This window comes from Propithecus coquereli, unplaced genomic scaffold (genome assembly GCF_000956105.1).
Source record: "Propithecus coquereli isolate 6110/MARCELLA unplaced genomic scaffold, Pcoq_1.0 Scaffold235, whole genome shotgun sequence".
Classification (NCBI taxonomy): domain Eukaryota; kingdom Metazoa; phylum Chordata; class Mammalia; order Primates; family Indriidae; genus Propithecus; species Propithecus coquereli.
The window spans coordinates 6,033,958-6,055,826 of record NW_012147897.1 but is presented as its reverse complement, the minus strand read 5'-3'; the positions used below and the strand labels follow the sequence as shown (position 1 = coordinate 6,055,826).

The window sequence follows — 21,869 nt, the reverse complement described above, 5'->3', positions numbered from 1 at the left end:
TTGAGGAAGTCATATGCCACGAATCTTCCTTTAAGGGGGCATGTGGCATTTACCAGGGGGAATGTTTTCTGGGCAAAGGAAGGTACCAGACCATCCAGGAGGTTACTAGACACTGATTCTGATGGTCACTAATCCAGGAAGAACAAAATACCCCAAGGGCCATTGGTAAAGAGAAGGAAGGTCAGGTGACATATGCATCCTGGCCTGCCACCTTCTAATAGAGGATCTGGTGGGATCATGCACCCGCCATGTGGTTATTTTCCTAGTTTCAGAAAGAGATAGGAGCAGACACACACAGCAATTAGCAGAATTCCCACATGAGTTCCCTGGACGTGCATTGAGGGTTATATGGGGGAAAGTGTCAATAGAAGCCTTGAAACTGCTCCCTACCAAGCTTCCACCTGCCCAAAACAGTGAGTGCAGCAAAAGCAATGTCCTATTCCCCAGGGAATTGCAGAAATTAGTGTCCACATCAAAGACCCGAGAGAGGCAGGGACAGTCATTCCTATCACATCCCCACTTAACTTGCATTTTGACTGGTGCAAAAGCCAGATGGGTCCTGGAGAATAATGGTAGATTATCACAAACTTAATTAGCAGGTGATGCCCAGTGAAGCTGTCAGCCTAGCTGTCTTTACTGGATCAAGTCGGCACAGCCCCAGACAGTGATATGCAACCATTGGCCTGGAAAACGTTTTCTTTTCTGTTCCTATCACTGAGGAAAATCATAAGTGGTTTGCAGGACAACAGTATGTCTTTATTTACTGATTTGTCCCTGGAGCTAGGTTACCTCTCTAGTTCTCTGCCATAATAGAGCTCAAAGGGACCTTGAATCAGCTTGATAACCCACAGAACATCATGCTGGTTCGTTATGTTGATGTCATTTTGCTAATTGGAACTGATGTTTAGGACGTAGCCAGCATTCTAAATGTCTTAGTGATGCATACCCAAGAGAGGGAGATATATTAATACCTTGCAAAAAGTCAGAGGGCTGTCACATTGGTGAAGTTCCTAGGGCCGTGTAGAGATGTCCTTTCTAATGGAAGAGACAAGTTGTGGCACATTGTACCACCCATCACATAGAAAGGAACAAAGTGCTTGGTGACGTGTTTGGATGTTGGAGGTGATATATACCACCTTTGGGAGTGTTGCTCTGACACATTTATCAGTTACCCCATAAAGCTGCCAGTTTTCTCTAGAGCCCAGAGCAGGAAAGGGCTGTGCAGTCCCTTCATGCAAGTCACCCTCCCACTGAGCCTGTAACCCAGCAGACCCGGGATATCTGTGGCAGGCAGAGGCTTCATTGAGCCTCTTACAAGTTCAACAGGAGAATCACAATGCAGACCCCTAGGGTTTTGGAACAAATCCATATTATTTTTTGTGGACAACTTTTATCCATTTGAAAAGCATATCTTCTGACTTGTTCCTCATCCTGGTAGAGACCAAATGATTTTGAATCCCAAGTGACTGTTCTACCAGAATAGACAATTGAACTGGGTGTTATCTGATCCCCTGAATCAGAAGATTGGCCGTGCACAGAAGCATTTCTTAACAAAATGGAAGTGGCAAACATGAGACCAGGCAGGGGCTCAGGCTGCCATGGCACCTACCCCTATTTTTTGCCACTTATCTCTTGACTCATACCCATGACCTCATGGGGAGTTTCTTATCACCAGTTAGTAGAAAAGGAAAAAGTGTGGATCTGGTTCATGGACGGATGTCATGGTATGGTGGCAGCAGCCAGAAATGGATGGCAGCCACGTTAGCTCTCCAGTCCCGACTGGCCCTGACATCCCGGTGGTGAAGTATTCCTGAGGCGGGATTGCAGGGGTACATCTGATTGTCCATTTGGGGCTGGAGGAGAGACGGCCTGTGGGTCTTATTTACTTTGACTCATGGGCAGTTGATCATGGGCTGTCTGGCCAGCCAGGGTCTTGGTATAAACAAAATTGGAAACTTGTGTCAATGAGGTGTGTAGATGGACTTCTCAGAATAGTCACAGGGTGTGAAGATACACATCCCCACATGAATGCCCCGCCAGAGAGCATCTATGACAGAGCCCTGTACACCTCGACGGACAAGACAGCCGGTGGCTGTCAGTCAGCTCCTTTCCTCAGCACGCCCTGGGCTTGCCCAGTGGGCCAGAGCGGCCACGGAGCCAGCCCAGAGGCTCTGCATGGGCTCGACCACACGGACTTCCACTCACCGAGGCTCACCTGACTGCGGCTACAGCTGAGTGTCCAACCCACCAGCAGCAGAGGCCACTGCTGAGCCCCCAGGAAAGCGGTGGTGCCAGTGTGTGGGCATAGAGGAGGCAACACATTTTTCCTACTCACAGAGATGGAAATATAACTGTGCATGAATTTGCTTTTCTTGCCCTCAGTGCTCTCGTCAGAACCACTATTCACAGTCTTAGACGAGAGCGCTATGTATTACTATGGCGTCCTACATAACATGGTCACTGACCAGGGCAGCATTTTACTGCAAAGGAACTGAAGCAGTGGGCTCACTGATCTTGCCTCATCTCCCATCACCCAGAAGCATCTGGCTTCTTGATAGAAGTGTGGAATGTTCTATTACAGAATGGCTCAGGTACAGACTGGGCTGTGAGCACAGGATGCAGTATGTGGCCAGTTGGAATGTGTAGTCTGGGAACCAAGGCATAAAGGTAGGCGTGGCCTCGCTCACTGTCGCCCCACAAATTCACTAGAAGAATGTTTACTGCCTGTGCCTTGATCTCAGACTCAGTGGTTTGGAGCACCTAGTTCCCAGGGGAGGCGCAATTCCTCCAGAGAATGCGGTAATTCTTCTGAGGAATTGGAAGCTGAAACTACGCCTTAGCCACTTGGGGCTCCTCAGGACCCTGAACCAACAGGCAGAGAAGGAAGCCACTGTATAAATCCCAAGTGATGGATCCCTACTATCCTAGGGAAATTTGGTTGTTGCCTCACTATGGGGGTAGGGAGGACGGTGACCAGAACCCGGTATGTTAACTGGAGAACCCCTTAGTTCTCCCTTGCCCAGTGGTCCTGGTCGGTGGTAAATGGGGAAACGCAATAGAGACCAGGCACAGAGGACTCAGATCATTCAGGAAGGAAGGTGTGGATCATCTCACCAGGTAGGGTCTACCCACCTGAGGTGCTGTAAGAGGATAGGGGTACATAGGATGAATGGTGGGCGAAGGCAGCTCTGATTGCCAGCTGAGATTACCACCCAGCCATGGAGATGGGGACTGGAGCAGCCACGTGTCATAGTAATTGTTTCTTCTGTACCCACTTGGAGCTCTGAATGCCGAGCAGGATATGGTGAAACGTATGCACCTACATTGTTAATCCATATTAACATTACTTTTCTTAATTATGAAAGTTTTCAAGTACGCACAAAAAATAGAAATAATAGCATAATAAACCCAAGTACTTCCAATCTAAATTCAAAAATTTAGATTTTTCCATACTTTATTTGTCCCTCCCCTTTTTGTATAATAAGTTCAAAATAAGCCCCAGATATCATGTCATTCACCACTACATACCTCACTATGCATGTTTAAAAAAAAATGGCCATAACCACATTGCCCTTCTCATACCTGACACACTTAAATACAACCTTATATCAGCTAATGCCCAGTCCGTATTTGAATGTCGATTATCTAAAGACTATCTGACATTAATACATTTTTTGGGACTTGCAATATGAAGCAATATAGAACAAGAACTTTAAAAATGTTCACACTTTTGGACCTAATTGGGCTATTCCTGAGGGTTTATCATAAGGGAAAAATTCAAAAGATGACAAAAGCGTGATATTCTTTAAAGAATTATTCATAACAGTGAGAAGTTGCAAACAATTCAGGTATTTAGTGCATCAGTCAGGGTATGCCTGGCAAACAGAGCCCTCACCAGTAATCCAATAGTGGGCAATTGGAATGAAGGAGTGATTATAAAGCTGCGGGATATGTAGCAGTTCAGAGATTGGCAACAGCAGGAAGCCTCTGCCACCCCTAGGGTGGTAGACAAAGGAGGGGAGGTGGTACCAGGGCTTGGAAACTGGGGCCACATTGGGAGGGATGTCTGAAGCGGTCAGAACCAGAGAGGGGACACAGCCATCGCTGAGACATTGTCAAAGCAGAGAGGGGGAGAAATTCCCTGGCTTCTCCCTTTCTCCTGTTCTCCAATCTCCTGCCAGTGCTGGCTATTGATGGAATCCAGCCAGAAGCGGGGGATGCTGGGAAGTACAGTTTTCAGGGTCAGCCCCCCACCACCTGGGAGCCCACTCAGTCCGGGAGGTCAGCGAATGGATCTGAGAGCAAACAGGTACATGCCTCACATATCAGCAGGGGCCCTTAAATCCTTCCAGAACAAGGTTAGGGCTAAATAAAAATACTGAACCAAAGGTAATTCTAGTCGATTCTCTGTTTCTGCAGGCTCCATATCTAAGGCTTCAACCAACTGTGGATTGAAAATATTAAAAAAAAAGTCTGAACACATGTAGACCTTTTTTCTTGTCATTATTCCCTAAACAATGCAGCATAACAGCTATTTAAATGACATTTACATTGTATTAGTTATTATAAATAATCTAGAAATAATTTAAAGCATACAGGAGGATGTGAGTAAGTTATATGCAAACACTACACCATTTTATGTCAGCGACTTGAGCATCCATGGATTTTGGTATCTGTGCGGGGTGCTGGAAGCAATCCCCCCCTGGATACCCAGGGACGCCTGTAGTGACTTATGACACATCCACGCAATGTGCTCCGTGACCATTTAAAAGACAATTATAAAGATTGTGTAGCAACATGGAAAACACCTATACTGAATTATAATACGGCATCATTACTCTACTTTTCCTTTTTTTATCGTATCTGTCACTTCATAACACTAAAAATAAATCTACTTACTGCTCATGTTTATTTGTTGACTTGCACACTCCTTCTTACCCCTGCTAGGAAGTAAGCTCTGTGAAGGGCAAAAATCTCTGGTATTTCGTTTACTGATGTAGCTCAAGTGTCTAGAACAGTGCTTGAAGCATGGAGGGGAGCGGGAGGGAGATGACAGGAACTAGGGGTGGGAGGTGGGGGGTGGAGGGGAGGAAGGGAGGTGGCTCTGGCTCACCCCTTCACCTAGGAGAGAGTGAGTGGAGGAGGGAGGGCTGAATGTCCACGGGACCGAGGTCTCCAACTCCACATAAGCGTCCACTCCAAAAGGGAAGATAGAAAACCTCCATTCTAATTCTCAAGGACTGACTGTGGTGTGATGAGCAGAAGCCCGGACCTACAGTCAGCCTTGCCCTTGACTAGCTCTCTGCCCTTGGTCAAATTACCTAACCACTCTGGGCCGTATTTCCTTTATCTATAAAGTGAGAATGATAATAATGCCTGTCTCAGGGGGTTGCATGAATAGCACCCAGCACAGGAATTGGCACAAAGCTAGTGCTCAATAATGCTGGTTTCTTTAGTGCTTGCCCCTCCTTCCTCCTGGGAGCCCCAGCCAGGTCTGGCGCTGTCCGTAGTGCTGAAGACATCCTCTCCCTTTCTCCCTCCCTCCTCTGTCTGCCCCTCCCTCCCTCGTTCTCTCCTTCCTTTCCGCATGCTGCTCCCCAGAGCACTAGGGTCTGAACAGATCTAATTTTCCAAGTGGCTTGTTCGGGCACCTGAGGGGGACAGGGAGGGAATGAGCCACGCATGAGGCACTCCCCAGGCAGGAATTAGGAAGCAGGAGTGGTGATGGTGCAGGCTGCTGGGGGAATGGGACTGTCTCCCCCAGGCCAGAGCCTGCTCTGAGAGCCTGATGCCTGAAGACCTCGGTGCAGGAGCCTTGGAGTATGAAGAGGCGGGGAGTCACTTGGATGGTGCAGCATGGCAGGTGGGTCTGGGGAGCTTGCTCTGAAGGAAGGCAAGAGGAACCAGGCTGGGGTCAGGAAGGTGACCCTTGGCTTCAGGGGCCAGAGGGGCCCTGACTCTGACAGGAACCCCCGCCCCCGTCCCTCCCTGGGCTCCTATTCTGGTCATTCACCTTCCCGATTTTGGATATTCTTCTATTACTTCAGCTAAAGGCATTTTCACTTTTTGGGTTATGGTCTTGGGAAGTTGACTAACGGCATGAGCTTGGCTTCATGACCCAAGCAACCTGTGGCTAATCCTTGGCGCCCATCTCCCTGAGTCTAAAAATACAAATGGTCCCCTCTGGGAGGGTCGCACATTAATCTGTTGTGCCTGGAGGTGGAGGCACTGGAAGCTCACGTGCTCTTGACAGAAGGGTTGGAAGAGGGGATGTCACCGGCTTCAGAGACAAAAATCACCGGTCTCCTGATTTTTATTGACACATAGAACATCAGAACTGAAGGATCTTTGGAGACCTAAACATCTAAACCAAGCTGTCTCTGTACAGCTGGGGAAACTGAGGCACTGGAAGGGGTATGGACTTGGTCCCACAAATCGGTGGCAGAGGTGGGGCTGAAAGCTGGCTCCTGCCTTGGCCCTAGGGTGGTCTGCTAAGGGCCTGGGCACTCTGCAAGGCCTGAAGGCCATCAGCTGCAGAATTCTTGGGGCACTTAGCAGGGCCAGCAGGGCCTCCAGCCAGGGGAGCCTGCTGCTGCTTTGTGGGACCAACGGAAGCCGCATGCCTGTCTATGCCTCTGTGACCCTATCTGTACACAGAGGAAGTAGTTTAGATGTTTCTATCTCCAAAGAGCCTTCAGCTCTGATCCTCCAGGTGTCAATAAAAAGAGGTGATTTTTTCTTTGGCTAGGAGACAGGCAGCCAAGCTCCAGTCCTAATGCAGCCCTAACATGGTGAGACCTTGGACAAGTTGCTGTCCTGTTGAGAGTCACAACTTCCTTCTCTGAAAAAAAAAAGGCAAAAAGTCTCTTCTCAGAGCCTCTGGGAGGACCAGGCAAAGAAGTGGATTATAGGTGCTTTGGAAAGCACAAATTGAGGGGAGAGGTGGCTGTTGTTATCAGCAGGGCATGGTTATGTCCCCAACTGAAAATGATCAGCTATCTTTGAGTCCAGAACCCGCCCAGCTGCTCTGAGGGATTCATCTGGAGGGGCGGATGGCACTCATCCCAGGGGCTGGGAGACCACTTTGAGCACCACAGAAAGGAGAGGTCCAGAGGCTGACAGAAGAGCCTTGAGCTGGGAGAACCACAGCCCTGCAGGCCAGCGGAGCCAGGATGGCCAGCACTGCACACTGGCTGCTTGGCAGATGGGGGGCTGAGGCCTACAGTGGGGCAGAGGCAGGACAGGGGCCAGAGTCCAGGCCTCCCACCTCCCTGTCCAGCTCTCTTTACAGCACAATACACCTGCCGCCCCTCAAAGATCTACAGGTGGTGATGATGATGTTAATGAGAACAATTCCATTTAGTAAGTACCTACCTACTCAACCCCACTGTGGAGACTCTACACATTTTAGTTTTCACAGCTCCAGCAGGTAGTTATTCTCATTTCCATTTTACAGATGAGGAAACTGAGGCTCAGAAGTTAAGCATCTTGCCTAAGGTTAGGGGCTGGTGAGTGATAAAATAGGGTGGATTCTTCTCTGTGGTTCCAAGACCCTTCTATTTCCTTGCACCAAACATAATTTGTAAGAAGCTACTCTACACAGACCGGCGCTGCTGGCATGTGGAGGTCACGTCTTACCCTCCTGATGTGTGTTTCCTAGTGTAGGATTCCTCCTCTGGGAAGCCCTCCGTGAGCCTCTCCTCATCCCACAAGGCCCCTGCTGCCCCGGTCCTTCTGCCTACGCTCACACTTGTGGGCAGCTCTGCCCTTGTCTGGGACCTGTCTCTACTAGCCTGGCAGTTTCTTAAGGGTGAGACTGGATCTTTTCCTGGGGCAGCCACAGTGGTAAACCGCTGGCTGCATAAATGGGGTGGGGAGAAGGCTGGCTGAGCCCGTGGGTGGAGTGGGCAGCGGCCGGGGGGCAGCAGAGGCCAAGCAGGAGTCCCAGGGCGTCAGGAGGGGCATGAGGATGGGATGAGGTGGGGATCGTGTAGTCCAGGTGTGCTGGGCAGGGAGGCCATGTGTGGCGTGGGGACGAGCTGAACTGACTTGAGTCAAACCCGATCTTTCTACCAACTCTACGTCAGCTTCCCTGAGTTTCCTCATCTGTACAATGGGCATGGAAAGTCCGCTTTGTCTGAGCAGGTCTGTGAGGGAGATCAGAGAGGGGACATGCACGTGCACTGTAAACCCTCCAGTCACAGCTCCGCACGAGCACCACAGTGGTGACACCCTGTGCCTGGTGTGTGCGTAGAGCTACCAGGGCCCGTTGAGTCCAGTAGAGCCAAGCGCTGTGGGGTGGTGCTGGGCTTGGAGGGGCAGAGGCAGGCGAGGCTCAGAGGGCATCAGGGGAACTGGGCCCACGTTGGGGGACGAGTAAAGGAAAAAATCATGGTACTAGGTTCAAAGAGGTAGGATTTGTTGAACACCTAAGTACCAGGGACTGTGCTAAATGCTTCACATGATGTCATTTGATCACCACAATAACTCCATAAAATGAGTTATGCTGTCCACATTTTACAGAGCAGGAAAATGAGGCTCAGAAAGCGTCAGAAGTTGGTCCAGGGTCACGTGGACAGAAACTGGGAGCCAGCCCTGTCTCTATAGCCCACGCACCAGAGATTAAACTCGGGCCCAGGGCTTGGCTGGGGCCTCACGAGGCTGTGAGCCAGTCCCGGGGAGGGTGTTAGGCCCCCAGCTCTGGGGTCCTAGAGATCATGGGTCCAAGTCTCTCATCTTACCAGTGAGGAGACTGAGGTTCTGGGAGCATCGTCTGCCTCACAATCACACAGAAAGTGCCGGCAGAAAATGCTAGAAAGCAAACCATGTCCTTATCCCCCCTTTCCCAGGGCTGCAGGGGGGCTTATACGCTGAAGGTTGGTACTGGATGCTGCTGTACAGGAAGACCTACCTGCCCTGCCAGGGCCCGTGGGGGTCCACTCTCAGTCATCCAAGGAAAGCCCCTTCCCTGCCACTTCTCTCTGTGGTGCTCTGGGGTGCCCTCCTGTGGGCTGGCTCTGTCCCCCATGTGGCCTGGGGGGTAGGGACCTTCACCTTGGGGGTGCTGGGTCCCTGGGACTGTGACGCCATCTTTGCCCGGGCCCTCCCCAGCGTGGCTGCCCAGCTGGCTGTGGACCGAGCCAACCGGGACTCCTCACTGTTGCTGGGTTCATGGCTGGCCTCTTTGGTCCTCCCCACAGGCTGTGACACCCCTCACGCCCTGGCAACATTCCTGGCCCACAAGAACACCGTAGCTGCTTTTGTGGGCCCCGTCAATCCTGGCTACTGCCCAGCGGCAGCCCTGCTGGCCCAAAGCTGGGGCAAGACTCTCTTCTCCTGGGCGCGTGGAGCTCCGGAGGGAGGAGGTGAATTGGCACCCACCTTGCCTTCCGCTGCCCATGTGCTGCTGTCCATCATGAGACACTTTGGCTGGGCCCGCTTGGCCATTGTGTTCTCCCACCAGGACACCTGGGTAGCCACAGCCCAGCAGCTGGCCATAACTTTCAGGACACACGGGCTGCCTGTGGGGCTGGTAACCTCTTTGGGACCTGGGGAGCAGGGGGCCGTGGAGGTCCTGAAGCAGCTCGGCACTGTGGACGGCCTGAAAAGTGAGTATACACAGGCGTCTTCCTCCTGTGGGCAGCCTGAACACCGCGTGGCCGCTGGTGGGAGCTTCTTCCGCATCGGACCCTGGGCTGAGCACTCGACGATGGCCCTGCCTTTAACCTCACAGCAGTCCTGTGAGCTAGGCCTGCTGCAGTCTCCGAGCTCGGAAAAGGTAAGTAACCAGCCCAAGTCACATCTGGCCAGCGGTGCAGCTGGGTTTCGAGCTCTGATCCAAGTGTCGGTTGTGGAGTGGGAGCAAAGGGCATTCTTGGTTGTTGCCTGGTAAAATGAAGGGAATGAGGGTGTAGCAGCACTTGAACCCAGGAGGGGAGTTAGAGCCATGCTCAGTTTTGCGGAGTTAGGGTCATGACCTTCATGGATTCATGGATTGATTGATCACTTCCTGCGTTTATCAAGCCCTCTCGTGCTGTGTGCTGGGTTGGCATAGTGACCAGGGCAGACACGACGGCTGGTCTCCAGGGGATGACTGTGTGAGGGGGAGACAGGCGTGTAAGCAGGTGGCTATGACAGAGAGTCGGGGCCACCCCAGGGAGCAGAGGCCTGCAGAGGCAGAGGAAGCATGGGCTGGGCCCTGGAGGATCTGAGGAGGCTTCTTGGAGGAGGTGACACTGAGCAGCCCTTAAGGAAGTAGTTAGCCAGGGAAAGAAGGGGATGTGGGGTAGGGGAGAGGTGGAACCTGGAGGACAGAAGTGTCTTGGAGTTAATAATCTAGATGTTTTTTTCAAACCATGGGCTGTGGCCCATCTAGGTCAAGAAATCAATCTGGTGACTCAAGAGTGGAATAGAAAAAGAGAAGAATAGAATTGAGCAGAATCAATTCAAATAGAATGGAATAAAAGTAGTACGCATAAGAGTGCTTTGCAGGCTCTCCCACTAGGCGCCTTCCTCCCCGGTTGTGTGGATCGGCTCTCCCTGGTGGCCAAACGCAGAGCAGAGCTTCCAATGAGAGAGAGAGAGAGAGAGAGAGAGAGAAAGAGAGAGAGAGAGAGAGAGAGAGAGGCCTTTTGCTGAGAAGCCCGCCCAGCAGCGCAGAGGGGGCACAGGCCTTGGTTCTGTTTCCACCCAGTCCTGGTGGGTCTCCTTCTGAGGCCCTCCCCAATATCCAGGGCACAGAGCGGGTGGTCCGTGGCTCATGGCCCACACAGCACAGCCACCCAGGTGCTCAGCAGAGGTCGGGGCTCCAGGCTCCGAACTCCATGTGATGAGAGGTCCTCAGGCTCTAGCAAGGAGACCCCCACCTCCCTGGGTGGATCCATTTTCTGGGGTTTTCTGGAGAAAAGGATCACAGTAGGAACTTGGGCCACATTCAAAACAAGTGGTGGCCCTTTACTGACTGCGATTGCAGCCCTGGTCAGGGACCCAAGGGAAGAGAGAAAAGATGAGAGGAAGTGCAGTGTGGCTTGAGCAATGGCTCCATTCTGTCCTGATGCCTAGGCTGCCTTATTGTCAAGGGCTATTTCTTTTACTAAGGAAAAAGTGCATGCATCCATATCTACTTAGACCTTTGGGATGCCACCCAGGGCCATAGTTAAGATTACAAGCTGATGATGATAAGGAAAATGTAGTCTACCACGCGATGGAATATTATGCAGCCATGAAAAGGACTGAAGTACTGACACATGCTACCCTAAGGGTGAACCTGGAAAGCATTACTCTAAGAAGCCAGACATAAACCACCACATATTGTATAATATGAGTCCATTTGTAAGAAGTGTCCAGAGTAGGAAAATCCACAGAGACAAGAAATAGATTAGAGTTTGACTGGGGTTTAGGGGAGAGAGAAATGGGGAGTGACTGCTAATGCTACAGGATTTCTTTTTGGGGTGATGAAAATGTTCTAGAATTAAATGGTGATGGTGGCTGTACAACTTTGTGAATATACTAAAACCACTGGCTTGTACACTTTTTAAAAGAATGGATTTTATGATATGTGGATTATCTCAATTAAAAAAAAAACAACCTTTAAAAAAGAAAAAAAAGGATTACAATCTGGGGGCCAGACTGCCTGGGTTGAAATCCAAGCTCTCCCACCATGGTGGTTATGCATCCTGGGGCAGCTGAGCCTCTCAGTGCATCAGCGTCCTCATCTGGAAGAGCAGAGCTGATGATGAACATGCCTCTCAGTGCTGCCGTAATCCTGAATGACTGAGTGTTTGGGAAAGTGCTTTAGGACAACACGTAGAAAGCTGTCAATGCACATTAGCAGTTGTCAGGGCCAGGGAAGTGGGTAGGGTGGGAAATTGGTCAAAATTATGGGGTGGGCAGGCTGGGAGGCCTATATTAATACAAATCTATCCTCTGTTAAAGGGATATTTTTCACCAGATGGAATCTACACTTGGTGACCTTGGCCATTTTTGTTATGGGGTGGGGTTGGGAGCAGATTTAGGGGAAATTTCACCTTTGCCCAGACCAATGTCTGAGAGTTCCGAGCTCTTCAAGGCCTTGGAGTTCTGGGCTTCGAGGAAGGCTGCAGGGAAACTAGGCCTGCGAAGGTGACCCGGCTCTCTCTGCCCCCAGTTGTGGTGCTGTGCATGCACTCGGCACTGCTGGGGGGCTCGGAGCAGACCGCCCTGCTCAGCTGTGCTTGGGCCGAGGGCCTGGCCGATGGGAAGGTGGTCTTCGTGCCCTACGACATCTTGTTCTTTCCCCTGCCCTACCGCAACCGCTCCTACCCGGCCCTGGGTGCCGGTGGGCCCCTGTAGGAGGCTTATGACGCAGTGCTCACCATCAGCCTGGAGTCCAGCCCCGCAGACGAGGCCTTTGCTGCTGCCAGGGTGAGTGGAGAGGTGGCTGCCCACCTAGAGCCAGAGCAGGTAGGTCCGTGCAGACCCCCACACTCCCCAAGCACGGGGCGTGGGCAGGTGTGCATGCGCTTCTCACCCACATCACGCCTTCCTGGACTCGGCTGGTGACCCATCTGGCTACCCGATTCCGCCTCACTGTGGGCACATGGCCAGTCTCTTTTTGACAAAGTGTCTCTCTGCCTGGTCCCTGGGTATTGTTAATCTCTCTCTCTTTCTCTCCCATGTGTGTGTACTGTATATGTTATATGTACAGTAGTCCTCCCTTATCTACAAGGGATAAGACCCCCAGTGGATGCCTGAAACCACTGATAATATTGCACCTTCATAAGTACTGTTTTTCCTATACGTATGTACCTATGATAAGGTTTAACTTATAAATTAGACTAATTAGACAATGACTAATAATAAAATAGAACAATTTTAACAATATGCTGTAATAAAAGTTATGTGAATGTGGTCTCTCTCTTTCTCTCTCAAAATATCTTAATATTTTCAGACTACATCTGGCCGTGGAAGCGAAACTGCGGAGTCGGGGACACTGCTGCGTGTCTGTGTCTCTCTCTGTTTCTCTTCTTCCTTGTGTCCCTCACTCCTTTGACCTGCCTTGTCAGTTCTCCTTGTGTCTCTCTCGCTTCTGTTTTTCTGTTTCCAGCTCCTTCAATCCCTGCCATCCTCAGTTCTGGCCCAGCCTCTTCCTCTCGCAGACGTTCTTCCTCCCCTGCTCTGCCTCTGCCTCGCAAATGATGGCGTTGGGCAGGAGAAAGTGTTGGGAGTGCGGGATGGCGGGGCAGAGGCGGAGTCTCTGAGGTCACTGCAGGGATCCAGACAGTGTTGGTGCTGGGGGGACGTGGCTGCTGACCTGGTCCAGCCTCGCAGGACTCAGCTGAACTCGAGCCTCCCCTGGGAGTTCTGCTTCTTGGTGATAAGAAGACAGTAGTGTCTGGAGTGGCGACGGGGATGAAGATGCTGACGGAGGGTCATTTGATCAGTCATTCCTCTGACAGATGTGGACTGAGTCCCTCTCATGTGCCACCACGCCTGGCGTCAGGGACATGGTGATAAACTAGACAGAACTGGCCTTCAGGGAGCTTCCATTCTGTTAGGGGGAGACAGACAATAGCCAGGTAGCCAGATGATTAAATTCACATAGTGATCATGCTGCCGAGAAAACAGAACAGGATAAAGCAATAGAGAGAGGCCAGGATGGAGTCACGGGCAACAGGAGAAAGGGGTGGGGAGCCCAGTTTGAGGAGGCGGCTCTTGAGCTGGGCTCTGAGTGATAAGGAGGCTGAAGATCTGGGTGAAGAGCAACCAAGCAGGGGAAGCAGCAAGTGCAAAGGCCCTGGGGCACAGGGAGCTTCAACTGCTGGAGTAACAGGCAGGAGGGAGCGCCGAGTGGCTTGACTGTCACACACGATGAGGAAAGGGATGGAGATGGAAGTCTGCACTTACGGGAAGTAAGATGGAAAACCACAAGGGTTTTAAGTAAGAAATGATTTGATTTATGCATTTAAAAAAATCACTTTTGTTGCTTTACAAGGAATGGCCTGGAGAGGGCAGAGGAAGCCAGGAGGCCCTTGGGAGGCCCCTGTGTGGCCCGGGTGAACAGCGGAGACCCAACTGGCAGGAGTAGAGGTGGTGGGAGGTCAATTGAGTTGGGGATAAATTCTGAAATAAAGCCCCAAAGACTTGAAAATGAACTGGGAGAGAGAAAAGAGTAGGGTCAAGCCTTGGCTTTCATCTTGAGAAACTGAATAGGGGTAGTTCTGCTTCCTAAAATTGGGGGAAATGGTGCAGGGAGTGGGGTTTAGTGTGGCAGAATCTGCTAGAACCAGGAGCTCTGCTTTGGACATACTAGGTTTGAGATGCCTGTGAGACTTTGGAGCTGGTGGTGGCCCCTATGGTGGTGGCCATGGAGACTGTGAGCCTGCTGAGTGGGGACTGAGGTGACGGTGGGAGGGCCAGGACTCAGAGATGCCTGGGGGCCTGTGCCATGGGGTTACAGGGCTGGGGGACCTTCTCTTCCACAGGTGTCCCCACTCTTTGGAACTATCTATGACGCTGTTGTCCTGCTGGCCCATGCCCTGAGCCACTCTGAAAGCCATGGGGCAGGGCTCTCTGGGGCTCACTTAGGAGATTACATGGGGGCTCTGGATGTGGCCGGCTTTAGCCAGAGGATCTGGACAGACAAGAAAGACAGGAGGCTGGCCCAGTACATCATCCTGGACACAGATGGCCAAGGAAGCCAGCTGGTCCCCACCCATATCCTGGACACAGGTACATGGCGAGTGCAGCCCCTGGGCAGGGCCATACACTTTTCAGGAGGAGCCTCTCCGGCCCATGATTCCAGCTGCTGGTTTGACCGCAATACACTGTGCATGAGAGGTAATTTATCATCCATCCATCCACCCATCCATCCATCCACCCATCTCTTTATGCATCCATGCATCCATCTTCCATCCATCTATCCATCTATCCATGCATTCATCATTCATCCATCCATCCATCCATCAATCCACCCATCAATCTACCCATCATGCACCCATCCATCCACCCATCCATCCATCCACCCATCTCTTTATGCATCCATGCATCCATCTTCCATCCATCTATCCATCTATCCATGCATCCATCTATCAATCCACCCATCATCTACCCATCCATCTATCCATCTATCCATGCATTCATCATTCATCCATCCATCCATCCATCAATCCACCCATCAATCCACCCATCATGCACCCATCCATCCACCCATCCATCTATCCATGCATCCATGCCTCCATCATCCATCCATCCATCCAGGGGCGGGTGCAAAGAAGGGACTTGACACTTCATTGAGAAGACTGAGCCAACAGTTGTGAAGCACCAGGGAACACTAGCAAGATCCGCCCCCCAAGTTGAGCAGGGCTAAAGCACTTCCAGAGCACCCTCCCATCTCTCAGCTCTCCTAAACTGCACCATTCCTTTATGACTAGGCTGTTATCTTCTGTGGGCACCAGTGCAGAACTAAAGCTCGGAAAGGTTTGGTGACTTGCCCAAGGTCACACAGGGAGGCAGTGGCCGAACTCATGCTGAGCCTAAGTCAGTAGACTCCAAGTGCAGGATTCCTTTCCTCATGACGCCAGGGAGTATGGGGCATGGAGGCACACGCCTTCCGATTCCTGTCATTCATCCCTCCAGAATATCACCCCTGATGAAATCACACTGACACACACATGTATAGGTATGCAGAGGTGCGCACACATACGTGTGTAAACAAATGCACCTGTACTCCCTGATGCACACCTAGTGACAGTACTGCCGTTGGTGGGTAAACTCAGATTTGGCCAGGCTTGCTGATGTTCCTGCTCCGCCCCAAGCCTCCCCATCCTCCTCCAGACCAAGGCTCTGCCCCGCCTCCCAACACTGCTCTATGGACTCCTCGCGTTTCCCTAAACACACACCACTTTCAGGCCTCCCTTGACTCGAGCACTTTCCTCTCCTTGACCCTCCACCACCACCCCAGCCTTGCCTGGCTAACTCCTACTTGTCCTTCAAGGCCAGCTCTGCAGTCAAGGTTGGGGGCCTCCTTCGTGTTCCCGCAGACCCCTGGGCGCAGTGCATTGTGTGCATGGAGTGTCTGTGCCGTGCTGGGGAGACCAGAACCGTATCTTTTTTTTTTTTTTGAGACAGAGTCTCACTGTGTTGCCCTGGCTAGAGTGCCGTGGCATCAGCCTAGCTCACAGAAACCTCAAACTCCTGGGCTCAAGTGATCCTCCTGCCTCAGCCTCCCGAGTAGCTGGGACTACAGGCATGCGCCACCATGCCCGGCTAATTTTTTCTATATATTTTTAGTTGTCCAATTAATTTCTTTCTATTTTTAGTAGAGACGGGGTCTCGCTCTTGCTCAGGCTGGTTTCGAACTCCTGAGCTCAAACAATCTGCCCGCCTCGGCCTCCCAGAGAGCTAGGATTATAGGCGTGAGCCACCGCGCCCGGCCCAGAACCGTGTCTTTCCCAGGCTAGATGTGGCACTAAGAAGTCTCTTTGATGAGGGAGGACCTTGAACAAGCCTTGACTGAAATGTTCATTTTTTCCTCTTTTCTTCCACAAATATTGACGGAGGACCTGCTGCCCCAGGCGCTGTGCTCAGCCCTGGGCATATGGGAGCGAATGAAGCGGCGTCCCTGCCCCATGGGGCTGCTGCTCCGGAAGACCAGACCCAGGCTCTGCTCTCCAGGTGCATCGCTCTGGTGGCAGAGACAGGACAGCCAGAGGCACCAGCACGCAGTGCGGTCAGAGCCATGCCAGGGCAGCTGGGGGCTGATGGAGCCCAGAGATCTTTACAGCCCCGTCTCCAGCAGTCCCGGCTCACAGACTTCACCTTGGGGCAGGTTTTAATGAACTCATTCAATAGGTCAATCAGCAAACGTTTACAGAGCCTCCACTATGTGCTGAGCTCAGTGCCAGGAATTGAGGGGTCGGCAGATAAGATTTGTGGTCACTGCCAGGACCCGTGATGGAGGGAGGCAGAAGGGTAAAGGCAGGTGGACGGGGATCTAAGCGGGGCACCCAGGAGTGGCAGGACCCTGAGCAGTAGCACCAGCCTTTAATTTGTCTTCTTCACTACCCCACTGTGGGCACCCTGTCGTCTCTCACTGGCTAGGGCAGCAGTGTCCCCAAGGCCTCCCTGTGTCTGCCCCGCCCTGATCCTTGGAAGACATGATCAGATCTGCTGCTGTTCTGCTCACGTCTACAGAGCCTCCCACCTCGCTTAGAGGAGAGCCAGAGTCTTCACAGCGGACTTCTTGGGGCACTGTCCCATCACCTGCCTGCTTGCATGCCTCCCACTTGCTCTGCCCTGCTGCCCTGGCCTCTTTGCTGTTCCTGGAATGTCGCTGGCACACTCCTGCTTCGCAGCCTCTGTACTTGCCACTCCCAGCCCTGGAGTGCTTTTCCACACCTGCCGTTCGGCTTGTCCCCTCTCCTCCTCCAGGTCCTGACTCCAGTCTTCCTTCCCGCCAGCCCTGAGAGGCAGGATGTGCAGTGGGTAGGAGCCCAGATGCTGTGGCCAAACTGCCAGGGTTTGAACCCAGGCTCTGCCATTCTCAGTCACTTAACCTCTGTTTCCTCATCTGTAAAATCGTGGTCATGACCCCAGCTACCTCCAGAAGTTATTGTCGGGAATAACTGAACTGAAGCACGTAACATCCCTAGCACAGGTGCCTGGAACAATGCCATATACAATTGTAAAATAAGTACCACACAGTACTTGCTGCTACTGTTATTATCTGGACTCAATTCAGATTGCGGAACCGCAGGAGGGGCAGGTGGAACAGTGCTTGTGCTCTAACAGAATGAAGTGCGGGAGGCAAGGAGGGAAGAAGACATAGCCCTTCCTTCTGTGGCAGTGGAGGCAATGTTATCTCCAAACTGGGGCTGGGCATTTCCCCCCCTCATTTGGTGGTCCTAAACATCCCCTCCTGATACAAGGGGTAGAGACTTAGATTCAGTGTAAGGACTCTTCTAACAGAGCCATCCCACAATGAAACTGGCTGCCAAAACAGGTAATTAGTGGCCCGTTGCAGGAGGCATGCAAGAAATAGGATGACCACTGACAGGGATGCATTTCACAGTTTTTTATTCAGCGCCTGCCCTGTCCGGGCCTGTGTTAGGTGCCAGGCTTGCCGAGAGGAGTAAGGCAAAGGCCCTGCTGTCCAGCTGCTCTCAGTCTAGTGGGCAGGGGCCCGACACGTGGGCAGACAAAAGGTCGTAGTGTGACCAGGACCGTGATGGGGTCTGAGCAGGGTCTGTGCGCTGTGGGGCAGCCGGAGGTGAGAACACAGACAGCAGCACTGGGAATCGCCATCTGTGCCTGACGGTCTGACGGGCAGGACTTTCCCAGCCAGGGGTCACTCTGAGCCTCGCCCCTGCGGAGGGGGCTGGGGGGTAGGGTGGTGCGCCCATTTCCAGGGAGGAGCTGAGAGAGTGAGCGACTGCAGGAACGTGGTGAAGGGGGCTGCCCTTGCTGCGCGGTGTTGCCGTAATGACCCCCGTCTGTCCCCACTTCCCCCGCAGGTACACGGCCCCTGGGCAGCCTGCCCGCTCTGGCGCTCGCCTGCCTCCTGGTGCTGGCCGGCGGGGCCCTCGCTTGCCCCATCAGGTGAGACTCTGTACCAGGCGAGGGCCTGGCTCTGCCTCTCCACGCGCCCCCAAGGGGTCTCCCTCCTGTGGGCACAGCCCTGGCGACCTGCTTTCCCAGCCTCCTTCCCCTGGGACCTCAGGGCCCCTCAGCGACCCTGCCCACCCTAGAGCCCCGGCCAGGACTTGTCAAGGCCCCAGAGGCCTCCTGGGAAGGTCCATTGAGACTTGAGGAAGAAGCCTGTGATCCTGGACATGACTCCATCCCCTGAGCTTCAGGCTCCCCTCTGTTCCGTGAAGGGCTGGCCGGGATGATCCCCAAAGGCCCTTCGGCTCTGAAACAATGCTCCCTGGGTCTAAGCTCCTCTGTGTTCCTGAATCCAGACCATGCCTGAACCTCGGCTCCTCTGGGAGGGGCAGCCTTCTGCTCCCAGCCCTCCCCGGGCTGCCCCGTGAGGCCTCCAGGCAACTTGGGAACACTGAGGCTGGGACCAGCAGGTGCACCGGGCCCTGGGGGTCCAGACCTGAGCCTGAGGCCGAGGGGCTCCTTGGAGACAGTGCCCAGTGCCCTCCCTGCCCAGCTGGGACTGCTGGGGAGCCAGAACTGGAAACAGAGAGAAAAGGAGGGCTCTGAGTCAGAGGCAGGGCCAAGCACCAGTCCGAGGTGGGGGGTGGCATTTGCACCACCCACTGCCCTGCACTTTCTCTTGCCTCCAGATCGTGCATCCAGCATCTGCAGCTGGTGTGGGGTCCCCACCGGATCCTGCTGACTGCCGAGGAGCTCACCTTCGTCCATCGGCCCCCGAGCAGGCGGGTGTGTGGGGCAGGGGCTGAGCTGGGCGGGCAGGAAGCACATTGGGGCCTGGTCTGGGGTCCTGACCACACCTGCCCCCTCCAGAGGCTGCATGTGGACAGTGAGTCGACAAGTGTGGTGAATGGTGGGAGCCTGAGTGGCCCAGGGGTCAGCAAGGAGCCTGCCAGCCCCCCAGGAGCCCACCAACGTGGCCCTGTACCCCAGACCTGGGGGACTGCAGTCAGTTTGGAGAAGCCGAGGGAGCCCATAGCCTCTTGGGCCTCTGTGTCCCCACTCCTGCTACAGAATGGGACACTGAGGCCTGGGTAGGAGCAATGACTTTCCTGGGCCACTCTGACCAAGTGTGCAGCAGAGCTGTCAGTGGGAAGCTGGGCTCTGACCCCAGCCCAGTGAGGTGCATGATCTGAGCGTGGGAGACAACCAGTTCCTGGGCACTTGGGCCGGGCACTGCCCACGTGAGCCACCCTAGGGCCTCTCTCAGTGGCCAGGACCAGCCCTGGTCACCTTCCCACCTGCTTAGACAAGGTGGGATCCCGGGTCTCCAAGGCCCTGATGTGTGGGGGCAGCACTCAGCCCAGGACAGCTGTGGGCAGAGCCCAGGCCACTCTGACAGGGCAGCTGGAAAGTCAGAGGTCAGCCCAGCACGATTCGAAGGTTGCTGGGACACCACGATTTCTCAGGTGTTGTCATTCTCAAATTCAACAATCCACCGACCCTGTGATTCTCCTACTCCGTGACTCTCGCGGTTGACGGGCCAGGCTAATTGTTTCTGCAGGAAGCGACCTGAGACCCTCGCCGCTCCTCTCCTTTTCCCCGTTGTGCCTGGGGAATTCCATCTTTTTTCTTTGCTGCCGAAAGGAGGCTTTAATGACGTACAATGCATGTTGTGTTTGTCTCTCTGAGTTAGCTGACCTGCTGCCAGTGAGCCTGAGGCCGCAAGGCACATCCCGATGGGAGAGAGGAGGTGATGATTACATCAGCCCCTGGCCGGGCCATGGCAAGGGCAGGGCCCTGACCTGAGCCCCTCCTCCTCCACCTGCCCTCTCTCCTCCCCTAGAGTCCCTGGGTCACAGACACCCCAGTGCTTCCCAGGGTTAGGGTGTCATGAGTGCCTGGGGCCTGCAGGGCAAAGCTGACCTCCAGGCCGGGAACACGCATGTGCATCTCCTGAGCCCTTGAGATGCGGGTGGGTGCTGACGTCCTCCCTTTACAGACTCGGAACATGCAGCTCAGAGAACCGAAGTTGCCTGCCCCAGGCCACAGAGCTAGAAAGTGGTGGAATCAGGACTGGAACTCGGGTCCGTCAGCCAAAGCGCAGCCCCTGGCTCTGCCCGGCGGCAGCACAAGTCTAACTGCTGTTTCAGCTGACCATCCTCCGCCTGGCTGGGAGCGCGCAGAGGGGGCGTTTATGGGGAAGAAGCCAAGGCTGAGAGAGGTGGAGGGACCCTCCTGAGGTCCGGCAGCCAGGGAACAGCGGTGGCTGAGCTCTCGTTGTTCTGCCTTGCACAGGGAGACTAGGTGCGGCTGAAGGAGTTTGAAGTGGGCGTGGCACCCGAGCCGCCCCAGCTGCCTCGGCCTCCTGAGGAAGGTAGGGCTGTGGGGGTGGGCGGGGAGCGGGGCTGCTCCGGGGACCTTACTGGTCTGGATTGGCCCCTATTTAACTTGGAAGCTTCTGGCCTCAGGGATGAAGTCACTCCTGTCATCGTAATCCTGCTCGTTGACAGCACCTCAGTCATGGTTGTACATCGTCACTGTCACCACCACACACACCAGCATCCCTAAAGCCAAGTCAGCACCCCAATATGACCATTCCCAAGCCCACCAAGGGCACAGTCCCCTCCATCAGTGCCATCACATGGCATACTCGACACCACCAAGGGACCTCGTCCTGCACCCTCCCTCCCTCCGCCCACCCACCCATTTATTCACTATTCATTGAGCATCACTATGAGCCAGGCAGGGTTCTGGGCTTTGGAGATACACAGTGGGGAAGGGAGACAGGGTTCCTTCCCTCGGGGAGATTCTAGTCACTTGTCATCACTAACCACGCAAGCGCCTTCACGCCTGAGAGCATCATCATTTTGAGAGGCGCTGGGGGATGGAGGACAGAGCGCAGGATTTGAGTCGGGAAGACCCAGATGGAATCCTGCCTCCATAGAACACTCAAGCTTTCCTGTAAAATGGAACTCGTGATGTCCACCTCCAGGGGAATTATGGGATTGCAGAGAATATATGAAATAACCTAGAACTGTTCCTGGCAAGCAGTATGCTTTTGATAAGTGGTGAATTTTATTATTATTCCCAATATCATCGCCATCTGAAATAAAGTTCAGAGAGATTAAGTGACTGAGGTTAAGTTAGGTATTTCCCACTGGGCATCTTGCAAGCAATGCGAGTAGATGTTTCTTAAAAGAAAATGTCCTACATGTGGCCACATAGGTTTGAAAATTGCTTGGGTTAGCCACAGAACTTCTCAGAACCTTTAATATGCTCAGAACCTT

At 53.2% G+C, this 21,869-nt stretch overlaps 1 protein-coding gene across 1 annotated transcript in view; it reads left to right on the top strand.

The window, feature by feature from the left end:
• Positions 1-8,887: 8,887 nt before the first annotated feature.
• The window catches only part of LOC105811399 (olfactory guanylyl cyclase GC-D-like), a 50,494-nt gene continuing 37,512 nt past the window's right edge, over positions 8,888-21,869 (top strand). The window contains 9 exon segments of the mRNA XM_012645579.1: positions 8,888-9,608; positions 12,146-12,441; positions 14,463-14,817; positions 18,492-18,576; positions 19,272-19,368; positions 19,453-19,502; positions 19,504-19,567; positions 20,875-20,924; positions 20,926-20,956. Of these exon segments, the coding sequence (XP_012501033.1) occupies positions 8,888-9,608; positions 12,146-12,441; positions 14,463-14,817; positions 18,492-18,576; positions 19,272-19,368; positions 19,453-19,502; positions 19,504-19,567; positions 20,875-20,924; positions 20,926-20,956 (1,749 nt within the window).